Genomic DNA, 16,106 nt, shown 5'->3' with positions numbered 1-16,106 from the left:
CCATCAGCTAACCTAACCTAACCTACCCGAGCATAACCTAATAGATCTTAACCTAGCCTAACATACCTTAACCTAACCTATCCTAACTTATCCTAACCCAACCAAACCTAACCTATCATTATATTGATTTTCCATTATATTTATAAGTATATCTATTTATCACATTCGCCACTTATCAGCTGACTAGCCGTTTGGGCGGTTTATCCAGGAGGAAACCGAGGACCGGGGAGGAACCTGTGGTGTTTGGTAGGGTCACATTGGATATCACCCTTCTCAGGTGTGTCCGGGCCGAGGCTCGAACCCTTGATATATTGGTGAGAGTTATGCGCTTTACCACCAACGTCCTACATCTGAGTAATACTGAATAATAGTATAGATCATTTTTTTATTACCATTCTGTACAGGCCAAAAAAATTAATTAATTTCCCATCACAAGAAAAATGGTATGATGTTTCTATGTTCAATGTTGATGCTGCATATAAACAATGGATTCACCAAAATTATTGTCATACAGATGCCTCAAATTTTACTAGATGATTGAATACACTTGTGACTAAGACTCTAGTTTTAATTTTTATAAGAATAATTTTAAGTTGTGCAGGGGAAAAAAGTAGCATTGATCGGGTAACTGGACCAAAAAAATTCTCCCATATAAATTTTGTATTTTGAGTATGAATCTTGCCATTCTATTTCCTGACTTTTAATCAGTTTTTGGTCAAAGAGGTCAGGGTGCACTTTGAATGAAATACTGGATACATTTTTTAATATGGAATCATTGTATTGACAGCGGGTTTTTGATGGCATCTTGAAGCGTTTGCTAGGAGGTGGATTCATCGTCAAGTGGATGTCTGCACTAATTGAGAAACACACACTGGCCACACGCAGGAAGGCTGTGGTGAGTAAGGACAAATCAAGGGGTACAAGGTAGCAGTGTGTAGGTATAGGGTCACAACTAGAGCTGCAGGTAATTCTGTGGAATAGGTACAGTACAGTATAGTACAGGTATCCCTCATTTAACAATGGAGGTGTTTTGCAAACCTAATGTTATGCAAAATTTTCACTAAATGAGAAATAACAGCAAAGCATGGAGGGCAAACGACAGGTTCAAATGGCAGGGCTGTTAACACTAAGTACTGTACTCCCTAATAATAATAATAATAATAATAATAATAATAATAATAATAATAATAATAATAATAAATGAGTTTCTTATAAACTTTTTGAAATTATGATTGATTTATTAACACAAAATTTGTATGTAAACAATGTGGTTCAGAGTTAAATGATTTAGTGAGCAAAAGGTGAGAGAAATTTGAAGAAATTTCAGATTGCATACATCAAAAACGAAAAAAAATGCCATGATAAACATTAAAATTTATGCCCGGTACAGTATATCATAAAATACAAGAGCACATATTTTATGTACTAAAAATACATGTAGCTCATTCCACACTGGGCAGTTACCCAGCAGACTCAGGGATGTGTGGTAGCTGCTGCGCTGTGTGTATTCCATGACATCATAATTGGGGGAGGGAGTCTGTCTGGGAACATGCTGTAGCATGCTGCCTCCACAAATACGATTACTTTACCCATGCTCTTCATTTTTCTTATTTTGTGGTTTTATACATTAAGTATATTTTCTTAATTTCTAAGCCACATTAGAGTATAGTATTGTAATGCAAAACACTTACCATGCCTTATGTTCTGAAACCTATGACAAAGAATTTTGTTAAAAATCCCCATCAGTAACAGAGAAGCTTTGAAGTTCGAGTCTGAAGTCTGAACCAACAAAATTAGTCTCTGTTTACCAGTAGATGTTTATGCCTGTGTGTATACTACTGTTTTTCAATACGTACTGGGAAAGTCAGGCATTTGGCAATGTGATCAAATGTTATTGCAGAATTACACATGAGAAATATATAAACCCTCTCTTTAATATTACAGTATTCTGTAATCACACTTGATCACATTGCTAAGTGACTGACTTTCACAACAACGAAAAATAACAGTGTACACACAGATATGCGTGTCATCTGTTGGTAAACAAAGAGACTAATTTTGTTGGTTCAGACTCAAACCACAAAGCTTCTCAGTTACTAATGGGGGGATTTTTTGCAAAATTCTTCAACATGGATTTTAAAACAAAACACTAAGGGGGTGTAATGTAGCTTTTTTCTTTGACAGTACCTGTAAACATTTTCAATTGTATCTCCTTTGTGGTCCTGTGCAGGAAGCTGCAATGTTGAGGGGAAAGTTGGAGACAGTACTGGAGGGGGATCAGCTGAGACTCACCTTGTACCACCTGCAGGGAGTTTTCTTCATTTTTGCTGCTGGTCTGCTCCTCTCTGCCCTAACTTTCACCTGTGAGCTAATCCTCTTTGATTTCTCTTACGGCAAGAAGGATTAACATCATCAACCGTTCCTGAAAGACTTGCTTGAGTTCACTCTTCCTATACTGTACATGGGAAGCTCCTTCTTCTGACCTATTCTCACAGTAGAAACTCCTTTATTCTTCAGGACTTTGCTTGAGTATTATCCATATATACTAAGTAAGGAATTCAATTATGTTTATCATAGCCATACTGTATTTAAACTGTTTTTATTAGAGTTTAAACATTTTGCACATCAGTCTTTCTGTTTCACTGCATGTACTGAACAAAATATTTTTTGGTGAGGAAATAGAGTGGAAAATATAGGTACGCATAAATGTAATCTATTTATTTGCATGTTTTAAAAGGAATTCTAGAAGGGCTAGAAATTCTAAATTTGTGTCTTTGGTGGCCTACTCAACTGGATATTAGAGACTCAGGGTTCAGTTACAACTTTGCTCCACCAGCACACTTCATGTATCATGTCCTTGCCTTCTTTTATCTTAATACTGCACTGCACTTATTTTTATTAGGCACTCTGAAATGTCTTGTAATGGCTATTATCATATACAGTACAGTACTATTGTTTCTCACAAAGATGCATAAACACTCCACTACCACTTCATGAACCTTACTCACTACTGTATACCATAGCCCAGTCCTTCATCACTTCTCTCCTTACTCAATGGACACTTTATTTCCTACATCCCATTGTATGAACTAGAAAAACAAACGGAATCGGGAAGCACAAGAACAAGTAGAGGTAGTAACAAAATTATAAGAAATAATTTGTACCACTCATGTATGGCAAAATCCTGATATTAAGCTAAATTTCAACTCATAAAGAGATGTTTCATTTATTACATCCTGGTAAGATTCACTCATGGCCCTCCTCCTGCATCAGATAACTTATACTGTATATTCACCCACTAAATATGCAGGTTGAAATCAGAGAAATCTTAGGCATAAATGAATGGGATAAATTCATTAATAAGATACTCTATACCAGTGGTCCCGTTGTTCCTGGTGTCTGCAGAACCATATTATGGAGCCCACAAGGGTTTATTAGAAAATTGTGAATTATTTGGGATTCTTTAAGAGTGAAATTAATGAAAATATATAAGAAGTTGATACTGTGGGGTTTCGTGATGTGTCTCACTCAGGATGGGTTGGAGAAAGGAAACTCACAATGCACTCTCTGTATATATATTGTATTGGATGTACAGTGCAGCTTGGTGCTGGGAAGCTGCTACGTAGTTAGGAGCTTGCTGGTTCAGGAGCGTGGAGTAGAGAGCTGGTTGGTGAGGAGCTTGCTCGGAGGAGGTGTTGCGTGCTGCTGGGCTCTGGTAGAAGAAGGGAGGTCACAGACTTGTTTGGGGATTGCTGGCCACTTCGCCTTTAGGCTATTTCGGCCAAAGGAGGTCACAGCGAGGTTGAGAGCTTATAGAGCGAAGGTAGGCGTGGCTTGATAGCTGACCTCAGACCACGAGGCGTTGGCTGGGGAATTCGAAAAGGGGTCGGCTAGTCAGCGACAAACAGTAGTTGTAGTTGTAGGGAAATTTCCACTACAATACAACTTTATAGTTTGAAAGAGAGAGGGAGGGGGGGGGGGACCTGCTCGTTTATCCTGAGTCCGTCGTGTACAGGACGTGTGTATTTACTCCAGGCCAGGCCCAGAGAAAGAGCCAGCCTTCTCACTGGGGTAAATTACACTCGTCCTGTCCAGGATTAAATGTAAAAAGTATGTAACTGGTAACAGTCAGAAGTGTAAAACTGCAAATAACTATACAGTATGAGATTTTTTTTCTTGAATGTACTGTAGATCCAAAGTTTTGGTGCCCTCCACTGTATACAATGATAAATGTGCCCCAGAGCCTACAAAGGGCTATGGGGACCACTGCTCTATACTATATATGCATTCTCATCACGACCATGTCCCTGAAAAGGGATCTATGAAAAAAAATCACAATTAAAGGTGGAAGGCTGAGTGACCACATCACGCAGTCTGTGCACACTGCACCTGTTACTTGACTCAATCATCTGTGATTCCCTCAACTCTCATTACCAGCTGACTTCATCATTACCCATTGGAAGGTGAGGAGGGAGGTTTGTAGTGGATACTCTCCCCTACAACTGCCGACTGATCACCCGCCGTTCGCTTACCAGCCAATCAGCTTACAGCCAGCTACGTCGACAGACTAAGTTTCAGGTACGGACGTAGGGGTATGATCGCCGACCTAGCTTGGACCTTCACCTTCCGCCCAGGATCAGCGCGCCTGCCGCCTCGCGCATGCTGCACAGTGTTTGGCCCCGCACAATTCACACCTCGTGTCTCTGATCCTGAGCAGCCGTATAAATACGCGTAGGCCTGGCTACAGAACTCATCACAGTGGACGAAATAGTAAGAACAATCAACAGTTTTAAGAACAAGGCTCCTGGAGTCAGTAAAATAATTACACTCATTTTACAGCAATTACCAAACAACATGGTACTTCTAATAAGAAATATATTCAATGCATCCATAGCTTCAGGCCACTACCCAAAGAAATTTAAGACAGCAATTAACAGACTGATACTAAAACCAGGAAAAGCCCCCACAGCAGTAGCAAACTACAGACCAATCTCTCTATTAGAAACTCCGGGAAAATTTTTAGAAAAAATAATTAACCACTGATTAAGAACACACCTGGAACTAGAAAACAAATACAACCCTAGACAACACGGATTTAGGAAACACAGAGGAACAAACACAGCCATAGCCATTATATACGAAAGTATAGCAAACGCAATGCATAATAGAGAACAGTGCAACATACTTTTAAGGGACGTGGCAAAAGAGTTCGATGAGGTCAGGCACTTGGGACTTAAATATAAAATAACCAATCAAGAACTCCCTAACAACTTCACCTCTCTACTTTGTAATTTCTTAGACCATAGAGAAGCACACATTTTAATAGGCAATCACAAAGGCCCAAGCTTCAGACTTTATAGTGGAGTACCACAAGGAAGTAACCTATCCCCAACTCTTTACACAATCTACACTTCAGACATGCCGCTGTCATGCGACAAATCTTCCGGTGCGATAAACCTTCCGGGCTCAGCAATTACTGATATTCATTATCTACATCTAAGATGTACGATTGATTTGTGAGAGCTGAAAATATTAATAAATACGGTAACAGAAGGTTTTGAAACCTCTCGTACGTCTACGGGAAAGGGTCGCGGAAAGGGGACGTGATTGCTGCCCGTATCATCATTGGGTATGACTTTGCTTGGGAGATTGGTATCCCCGCATCCCCTGAGCAACGCTCTTGTGCATTATGCAGAAGACCCGACAGCAGCACCCTTATCCACTACCTCCTAAGATGTCCCCACACACAACGCTTCCGTGACGCCTGCTGGACCACCACTCCACGACCCCCTGACGGAGACACGATGATCCTCCCCATACTGGCCAGATATTTTGTAAATAATATTGATTATGTGTTGAAGGAATATCCTTCCTTCCTTAGGCTTTAGTAAGCCCCTTTATAATATTTATACTGTATATACTTGTCACACTTGCCAGATGCTTTTGGTGTCATTGTACAGGGGTACCTAGTGACAGCACTAGGATCCCGCTTCCTCTATCAAGGAATAAACAATTGAAATTGAAAATTGAAGGTTTTGAATGAATTTCCCATTATATCTTGGGCAAACTGACTACAGTATAAGGATGATATGAAACATACTCACTACCAAAGACAATGAAAGCACAAAGTGGGTAGTGCTTTGAAGTCGATGGAAATTGTGGGGTGAAAACAAAAAAAATGAACCGATCAAACCCAAGGAATCCTGACCTAACCTGCCCTAACCTAACATTACAAAATCTTACCCTACTTAACTGATGGTGGAGGCTGATCATGCGTGCACCGCGTGAAGAGGTAAACAATAAACACTTAAACGAACTGGAGAACCACCAAAGTTGTATGAATTTTACTAACTTTATAATTAAATTTAATCCCCAAAATTAAGCATTTACCCCGGAAGGTTTGTTGCACGGCACCGCCACCAATACACTGCATATGCTGATGATGTCACCCAGATCATCCGCCATCCAGGCAAGGCCAAACAGATGATGGCATTAAAAACGAGAAGATATGGAAAATAAAAACTAATACACAGAAACTGAAAAATATAGGTTTCAAAGATCAACCCAGTACCAATCACAGTAAACAACGAAGAAATACAATACTCAAACATAGGAAAAATACTGGGGCTAACAATAACGAGAACAGGAATAAATAAACACATAACAGAACGTAATAGACTAGCCCAAATACAGCTTACAAAATTTAAGAAGATTCGGTAAAATGGAAGAGAAAATACAACTCTAATCTCTAATCATTATGATACGTTTGTACCTACTTTGACATTTATTGATTCTGCATAATAACAATCCAAATTGTATTTTATCACATTGCTTTAGTTTTAAGAAATTCGTTAAGTAAAAATTATTTCAAAGTGTTAAATGGTTGAGAAAAGTTGAGTTGCGCGCCACAGACATCACAGTGTTTGAAGCAGACGATGCACTGCCAATGACTGGGCTCTGGTGCTGTGAGGGGGTTCTGAATACTAAACTTTCAACTTGACATACCGAGGAAGATTTATTGATAAAGATAATGTTATTTATATTATAGTTACCTACTCATGATCTCATAATATTACTTAATACCAGCGGTACAATAACTACCTACTTGTATTCACATATTGAGGTTATTACACATTATGTAAATCAATGCGTCTCGGCTCCCAGATTCCCAGGTGGCGCTCGGTCGGTGCTCACCAACCAGTCCCCCACGTGATAGTGCGACGAGCAGACGATGGCCCAGGAAAATGATTATGAAAATGGGCTATGTACTGAAAAGGAGAAAAGTATAGCTATCAAAGAAGTTTTAGAAGATACAAGTGTTAAAGAGGCATCCATCAAGAATGAAACCACGTCTGGTAAGTGTTTTTAAGTAGGATTGTTAGAGGTTGATATACTCTCGCTGGTTGTGTCTAGTCTAGCAGACGAAAGCCGGCTAGTACGACGCACACTGTGAATGACGAAATCTCTCAGCTGTGATCAAGGACAGTCTCTAAAGCAGTCTCTATTTACCGGGCGTAAATAGAGTTATCATGTGAGGAGTTCCGTAATGGTGACTTGCTGCGGAAGTTACATATGAATTTTAATGGTGTATTACCTTACATAAAAAGTGTTATGTAAACAGAAACAAATCAGCTGATTGTGTTGGAGACCCCCGAGGGATAGCAGGTCCTTGATCATCTCTTGTTACCAGGGGCTCCAGCTCCACCACCCACATTTTTTTGTTGCTTTTCCTGATTGTGGCATCTTGTAGATGTGTAAGGGGTTTACAACTAAGAAGTCGGTATTTATGCAATACAGTGCAGTATTGGATAGTCCATTTGTTACCATACGTAAGGTGACTGGTCAACTAGTTTATTTTGATGGCTATTTTACTCACAGCTACTCACAGATGATCTTCTGGAAGGGGCTCACGCCTGTGACTCCAGCTCAATTGCCTCTTCTCTACTCAGACGGTGGCTGCGTGTGGCGGATATTTGTGCCATATAATTATATACGTGTTCTTGATTTTTCCAGTATTTATCAAATTTTGCTTCAAACTTTTCCACTGTCTCCACATTCACTACCCACTCTGGTAACCCATTCCAGTTGTTGACAACCCTACTCGGAAACGAATGTCTTGAGATTTAGCCTCGCTCTTGTTTTGTAGATCTTCTTAGTGTTCCCCCGGGTAGTGTCAGCCTCCCTCATCTGGAACATTCCTGCTGTACATGCCTGGTCATATATGCCACACACTATCTTGTATGTTTCCACTTGGTCCCCACGAGATCTTCTGTACGCCAGTGTCGGTAACTGTAATTTCCTTAGTCTTTCCTCATAAGATAATTCTTGATCTGTGGCACAAATTTGGTAGCCCTCTGTACATTCTCTACTGCTTCAATATCCTTAATGAGAATAGGGCACCAAATTTGATTAGCATACTCAAGGTGTGGCCTAACCAGAGTAGTGTACAGAACCTTGAATATAGGTGCATCCAGATAAACAATAGTTCTTCTAATAATGCCCACTATTTTATTAGCCATGTTGATTTTCTCAGCTAGATGGTCAGAGAACGTCAGCTTATCATCGATGACTACCCCTATGTCCTCTACAGTGGTCTTCTTGATCGTGGTGTAAATATGATATCCATGGTCAGCAACTTTTGTTCTTTCTATCCTCATGTATTTACTTTTTTCTGGGTGAAAGTTCAGCATCCACTTCTCTGTCCAACCCCTGATCCCATTCAGGTCCTCCTGCAGCATGTCACAATCCTCATCTCTTTCTATTTTCCTAAAAATCTTTGTGTCATCCGCATATAGATATACCTCACTGTCGTGTTTAATTGCCTCAGGCAGGTCATTGATAAAAAGGACAAACAGAAGGGGGCCGAGGACAGAACCCTGAGGGATCCCACTAGTGACCTCTCTCCAGTCAGATACTTCTCCATTTACCACAACCCTCTGTTTTCTCTGAGTTAAAAAATTCCTTACCCAATCAAGATATTTTCCACCAATGCGATAACTGGATACTTTTTCTAATGCCCGTAGTCTTTTGTGGGGTACTCTATCAAAAGCCTTCATGAAGTCACAATACACTATGTCCACAGCCTGACTCATCGATAATTTCCGTCCACCTGTCTAGTACCCTAATCAACTGTAGGACTGTTGACCTGCCGGAAATGAAGCCAAACTGTTTATTACTAAACAATCCATATTTTTTCATATGGGATACCATCTCTTCCCGTAATATTGACTCCAATAATTTGCAGATTACACTAGTTAGGCTGACTGGCCTGTAGTTTCCTGGTTCACTTTTACTGTAGGACATAGCGCACCCCAAAGTTATAAACTACTGAAACATTTAGATCTCACTAATCATATTTTAGGCAGTGGGTATTCGTATTGCAGTCGGACAGATGTGTATAAGAGCGCTGGGCTGTTAAGAGGTGTGATTCCTATCTTCGAGTGGCATCAGGTGTGTGTGCGAGTGATGGGTTGACCTAACCTAATCAAGTTACTCTTGGCAAACTGCAGAACTAGTTCTTTATCCTCTTCGCTTCTGCTCTGCTTACTAACCGGTGCTCTGGTTAAACCAATACATTTAAGATCCTAAGATGCCACTCAAGACTGAAATCGCTTATCAAACTCACTCAATTATTTTTTCTCCACTATTTTTTTTCTCCATCCGACACGATTAGCGTCTCGAGTTTGTCGGTGGCGAACGTATATCCACCTTGTTTTTAGTGGCGTTTTACGGATAGGTTTGTTATTTATCGACAGCATATTTGATGAGAACATGGAAAGAGTATAAACTTTAATTAATGTCAGTCTGCAAAGTCACTTGTAAACATACGACACGTGAGGGAGACAGCCTGCTCAATCTTAAGTGACGACTGATGAAACAAACTAACCTAACTAAAGATTTGTTGAAGGTCGTTCGAGAAGGTTTCGTAGGTTGAATTCGTGTGGTCATAAATGGTCATTGAGGGATTATGTACAGTCGGCCAAAAGTTCATGTGAAGCAGCATCGATCCCAAATGAGATAAAACAGCATACCCGCACCAGGTGACAGTCAGGGTATGTAAGTTCGGATACTCATTCCCGTGATACTGTTTCATTGCTCCCCACGAACTTTGACCCTGATTGTACAGTCAGCCAAAGATGTATCGACCCCACCCTGGGTCTTGTGCTTGCAATTTTACCTGGCAATACATGGTAAAGGAAGGCTGTATGTAAAGGTGATAGTGATTTATGGATCTGTTTTCGACTGCATCACTGTCAGGATAATTATTAAACAAACCAAAGGTAGAATTTTTATAATAAAAAACTAGTCATTGTTAATTAAGTGCATGAGAAGTTTCCAAATTTTCGTATATTTGCTTAAATAATGAAGAAAATTATATTAATGACTTGGCAACTTAACTCCAACCACAGTTGCCACAAGATTCTCACATAAAATTTTCTTAATTATTTAAACAAATATACGAACATTTGGAAACTTCTCAGGATCTAAAATAATGATGAATAATTTATTATCAAAATGTTACCTTTGGTTTATTGAATATTTACCCTGACAGTGATACAGCCGAAAACAGATCCACCAATCACAATCACCTTTACATACAGCCTTTTACCAAATATTGCCAGGTAGAATTGCGAGCACGTGACCCAGGGTGGGGTCGGTGCATCTTTGGCTGACTGTACAGCCACCCACAAAGTCCTGTCTCTTCTCCTGAACCACGAACCCCGAGATTGACTCTTGAATACGAAACATTTATGGACAGAAATACTTCAAGAGTACTACTGCTCGGGGTTCGTGGAACAGCAAGAGGCGACAGGACTTTTGTAGGTGACTACCTACTGTATAAGATGGTGATGCTTCGTAGGGGCACTACATAACCATATGAGCGTATTTTCATGCTGTCACCAGATTTGTAGTCATTTAGGGTATACAGTATATGTTAATGTCCTCAAAGAAAAATGTGGCGTTAGTCAAATATTCGCGTGAATTGAATTTTTGTAATATTCAGTATATACTGTACAGTATACCGATACTATTTTTCATCGCCAATTAACATTTATAAATTGAGTTTTAGGGTTAAATTATTTATCCATATCAGTGCATGTTGCTTTTCGCAATACCCATGACCCCTCCCGTCTTGCTAGCTTAGTTGAGGATAATTGCTTGTACATTGCCAGTGTCATTTTCTGCCTTGCTTTTTAAACATTATTTCTGGTGTATAGAGCGTGCTTTTATTTGTTGATTTTGCAGTAGGTCATCGCGGATTTCTGATCTAGTATTGTATGCTAGCCATTGACTGGCTCAACATTTGGAAAGAGGGATGTAGCAAATCTGGACATTGTTCGAATCGATCTTTGTAACTACTGCACTATCAGTGAAAGTGGTTCCCCATATTCCAAACGGGTAGTTTGGAGCTCCGTATCCTTTATCACCTTCACTTCTCTTAATTGTTCGCCCCTCGTAGTGAAACTGAGTCACGGAAATGAGTCTCCGAACTGACTTACCCTGACTGTTTCATCTCGTTTGGGGTCGTCGCAGCTTTATTTTGGACGGGAGCGAACTTTTGACCCCGACTGTACTGTTCATGTTCACAACTTGGTTGATAATACCACTGTGTTTGGTATGCGCTCTGTAGCAGCAACTAGCAATCAACTTTTTACTCGTCATCCGGCACACATTTTCCGACCATTTAGGCTACTTAAACCACTCGCCCACTTAACAACCACTCGCCCGATTCAGTGTAAATTAAAACTGGGAACCTCTGCTAAGATTCCTCTGAACTTAGTCATGGTTACGTTGCGACAGCCGATAAAGAGGTTTGTTACCATGATTTGTATTTGGTACCAAATTGCCCAGGTTTCTTTGTATTAAAACAGACAACTCGCTAGCGAATCAACATAACTGAATACCACACATCAGAGTTTTCTACCATCTGCCGCTCCATAGTGTGTTACGTGCACTGTAGTATCTCAGACATTGTCCTTAAGATGTTAATTTTCAGTTTGTGTTGTTATTGCACTAGCTTCTGATTCAAACTTCCTCAATGGGTACTTGAAGCAGTTTCTGACATTACTTTGTCGTACACATGTACTTGTTTGCTTTTATAGGGAAAGTAAGACGAAAGGCAGTACGGAGAGTCCGTTATAAGTGCTTATTGTCGTTATCAGATAACTTGAGTGTCAAGTAATGGACTCTGCTACCTGGAGGAACAAATTGCTCTTATCTTGAGGATCAACAGACTCCCTCATTATGATTCCTGACTGATGTTTAAAACAATTTCATGTGGCCTGTTTCACCCAGTCCCATTAGAATTATTGAGAGTATTGTGGGAGATGTCTTGTTGGGGGCTTCGAACACGACACTTCCTTGCAGAAGCCACTGTAAGTGTTTGGCTGTATATTTAAGGAATGGAGGCTAAAAGTCTTTGTTCACAATGTCATTAGGTTTCATATGTTTGTCAGTTCTGGTAAGTTATCAAACCAGCTACCCTTTGATTATAGGCCTATGGATAATTGTAAACAATAGATGTAAATTATCGGATTTGCTGGTAGAATTAAGTAACGCGCGGCTCTAAATCTAGGTGTTTAAATTTCATAGTATAAATTCAGGAGTGCATATGGTAGGCCTATGTGATTTATATATTTTTTTAAATATAGGCTGCGAACTATGAAACTGTAAAACGACCCTGTTGTTGGAAATACTGTAGATGGCGAGTTGTAGTGAGTACGGTATTTGTACCGTGAAATGCTAAACTCGGAATGTTTCAGATCCTGTTTGACCTTTGTACTCTTTTTTAAACTGGTAGCATCAGGCAAGTGTTGATTGTATACAGTAACCTCGTCACAGGCGCCTGGTCGTCGTCATATATGTGGCTCAAGGTCGATTACATGTCTCTCCACAGTACGTCTTCGGGTATGAGTGTTTATGGGATGTTCTCAAAATCCCCTTGGAGACTTTCGTAATTCAGACGAATTAGCTATAGTGTTGAGAGATGTATACGTAGGTGGTACATTTCGAATTGCAATTTGATCCACTGTTGAGTTTAGAACAGTAGAGGCTTGGTAAAGTACTGTAGATACAGTATTCAATATTGGGATTCACCCTTCTTACATAATCGCCAGTTGGTAATGTTGTGGATTTCTCCCCTACAAACGCTGTTTGTCGCTGCGTAGCCGACCCCACGAATTCCCCAGTGTATGCCTCGTGGTCTGGGTCAACCAGCGCCGCCATACATCACGGAGGTCAACTACTAAGCCACGCCTACCCCCGCTATTTAAGACCTGACCTCGTGGTGATCTCTCTCTCTCTATACCTACACCAACCAGCCAGCAACACCTCCTCCTCCTCCGCCTGCCTGGCGGTCCTTGCTCACGCCGGCGAGCATGGCGACCCACAAGCTGTCTTCCTCTGAGCACCCTCACTCAACGCTTGCAACCAACCCATACCCCACAATGTTGCCGACGTATTGTTTATAAATAGAATATGGACGCGACGGGCTTAGCACAGTACCTGTTATTATTATGTAAATGTGATATAAGCAGAAGCTTATTAACTATTCCCTCATTAGGGATAACCATATACTGTACATTAATCAATCACGCTTTAAGCAGGGATAAGTATCTTGTGTTTAGTATAAATATTGTACCGGTATGTAAACTTAAAGAAAGCATCGAAGTGTAAATTTTTCTAACACAAATTGTTGTTAAAAAGCACCTATGCCTTAAGCTGAAACAGTACTATGTGTTTGTGAACACGAAGAGAAACGTGAGTGGAATTGTAAGTACTAGACAGGTTCAGGAGGGCGGGTTTAGTTTTAGTTAAAACTTTATTGGTATAGCTTGGAGTACAATTTGTCTATTCTGAAAAGTTCAGTCAGGACGGTGGCTGGGAGAGGTAGCAGATCGGAGCATTTCGTCCCAGGCGTATTCTCCCCACTTGTGTATTCAACCAGCTTAACGAACAGCGGCTCTCAGCATACTTATTAAAGGCTGGCAGTGTACTATTTGTAAGAAGTCATAAAAATTTGCGATGTTTTCGGGGAAAACGTTGTCATCGAGGGTTTTAGCGGTTAGTGGGGTGGCGCTTCCTGTGCCAACGGGTGCAGTGAGAACAGGTAGGGGTGCTGTGGGCACGCTGTTATTGGGAGGACCCGGTCCGGATGAATGTCCGCCGCCTCCTTCACGAGGGTTATGTAAGACTTAGTTACTGTTTAAAATTCATCGCTTCGTCCATTCTCTTAGAGATAATACTGTACTTTGTCATACCGGTACTCGTCGAAGGTGATTTGGTGAAGCTATGAGAAATTGAGGAGTAATTATCGGTTTATTGAAATCTAGCTGGGTAATTCGGTGTTGCCGAGTTTGTGAGGGGCAGCTCCTACGTCCGTGACTACACTTTCATCTAAACTACTTCAACCACTATCATTTTTAGGTGGGGATACTTCTACACGTAATCATCCCCTCTCCCTCTCAATTTAGACGTGTTTTCAGAAAAGGGGAAAACCTTTATATATATATATATATATATATATATATATATATATATATACACACACACACACACACACACGGGTGGTCCCCATTAGAGGTTCACGGCGCCATAAGCTCGTTGAACAGGCTTTGTGTGAAATATAACAAAGTCTAGGACTGCTTATAGTATCCTGGTGGTTCAGCGGTTAGCGTTCCTGGTCACAGTCATAGGCTTGTGGGCCGTGGGTTCGAATCCTGGCGGGTTGAGGTGTTGATTGTATATATATATATATATATAATTTTTTTTTGGGGGGGGGGGTAGTGCAAATCTGAAAAATAACATCCGAATGTAACCCCTTTGATAATTTTGGTATGCTTGCAAGGTTTCATGGTCTTCGAGCGATTGCGCTGACTGATTGACGTAAATTAGGCTCTTAATATTGTAGATAAAGCAGTAAATATAAAAGATTAGTGTGTGTGTGGTTGTTCCTTATGCACGGCTACATTTTATAAGACTGAGGTAGAATTTGGCATGGAGATGCTGAATTCTGGACAGGTACCCCATAATTATTGATGCAAAAGTAAAATGATATATGGTTTAATTTTATTTTTTGTCACCCATTGTAGCTAGTCTTACTCTGCTCAAAGGGGTGAAAACGGCCATTTCCTTGCACAAACACTGGCTGAGACGGATTGACAAGGGGTTTAAGTATTACGATAAATTAACCCCAGATTTATCTGAACTCTGGTATTTCTTCTTTATATCATCTGTATACTTTAAACAATTTGCACCGTTTCTTTATTCTTGTTCCATCCTTTCTCAGTACAGTACAAAATATACATTTCACTCTGGGTGTCTTAAAACCTTCACATCTTTGAAAAGAGCCGTAACTGCTGTTTTCTTTGTCCCTAACATTTTCAGTTCTCTTGATATTCAGCTCTAATTTCCCACACAGTTAATATTTCATTCCATAGAGGCAATTGTAGACAGAACCTGGTAAATTTATAGTAGAGGACATAATTCGATATTGGTTCTTTTTTCAAATAAAGTTCAGACAAGACGATTTTCATCTCACTTGGCGCATTTTTACTGAACCGAGATATTGGAAGTTGAAAATCAGAAAACTGCTAGAAAAGCTATTATTGTATTTATTGCCACTAGCTGAATCTCGGGATTATTTCTTTGCAAACAATGGTTTAGACAATTTTAAGGTAAGGTAATGTGGGTTGGTTGGTGCTGTCGACGCCTTTTTATTTCGGTTATAGGTAAAGTGCGAGAAAAGTGTCATTGGAAGAAAACCGTCTTGTTTTTGTCTGAACAGCAGCAGGAATTCGGCTATTGTGAGAAATGGACACATGGACAACGGTTTGGCGGCAAGCTTTGCTAGCTGGGTTAATGCTTAAATGAGCTTCATATTAGGGGTTGAATATTCAAGTAAAAATTGAAGTAAATCAAGAAACCATAATAATTTAAAATAACGTAATATAACATAAAACGGTGACGATGTTTCTATTTATTCGTCACTTTATAACTTCTTTAGTATTATTAAATCAACAGGGTCTTCTCTGACCAGCCAGCCGCCTCACGAACCACCCATTGTCTTTTCTTCAGCTTTTGCCGACGCCACACAGTCCTGCAGG

General features: G+C 40.2%; 1 protein-coding gene and 1 long non-coding RNA gene across 2 annotated transcripts in view; both read left to right on the top strand.

The window, feature by feature from the left end:
- Window positions 1-12: 12 nt before the first annotated feature.
- On the top strand, window positions 13-3,214 carry LOC121872634. The gene is made up of 2 exons (XR_006090130.1): window positions 13-895; window positions 2,231-3,214. It is a non-coding gene; the product is annotated as an uncharacterized LOC121872634 (long non-coding RNA).
- Window positions 3,215-7,188: 3,974 nt separating this feature from the next.
- The window catches only part of LOC121872633 (clustered mitochondria protein homolog), a 50,473-nt gene continuing 41,555 nt past the window's right edge, over window positions 7,189-16,106 (top strand). The window contains exon 1 of the mRNA XM_042375550.1: window positions 7,189-7,355. Coding sequence (XP_042231484.1) covers window positions 7,232-7,355 — 124 coding nt within the window. The 5' untranslated portion in view covers window positions 7,189-7,231. The remainder of the gene's footprint in view (window positions 7,356-16,106) is intronic.

The sequence above is a fragment of the Homarus americanus genome, unplaced genomic scaffold (genome assembly GCF_018991925.1).
Source record: "Homarus americanus isolate GMGI-L3 unplaced genomic scaffold, GMGI_Hamer_2.0 scaffold39155, whole genome shotgun sequence".
Taxonomy (NCBI): Eukaryota; Metazoa; Arthropoda; class Malacostraca; order Decapoda; family Nephropidae; genus Homarus; species Homarus americanus.
Note: the sequence above shows the minus strand (reverse complement) of the source record. Positions and strands in the feature narration are given on the sequence as shown.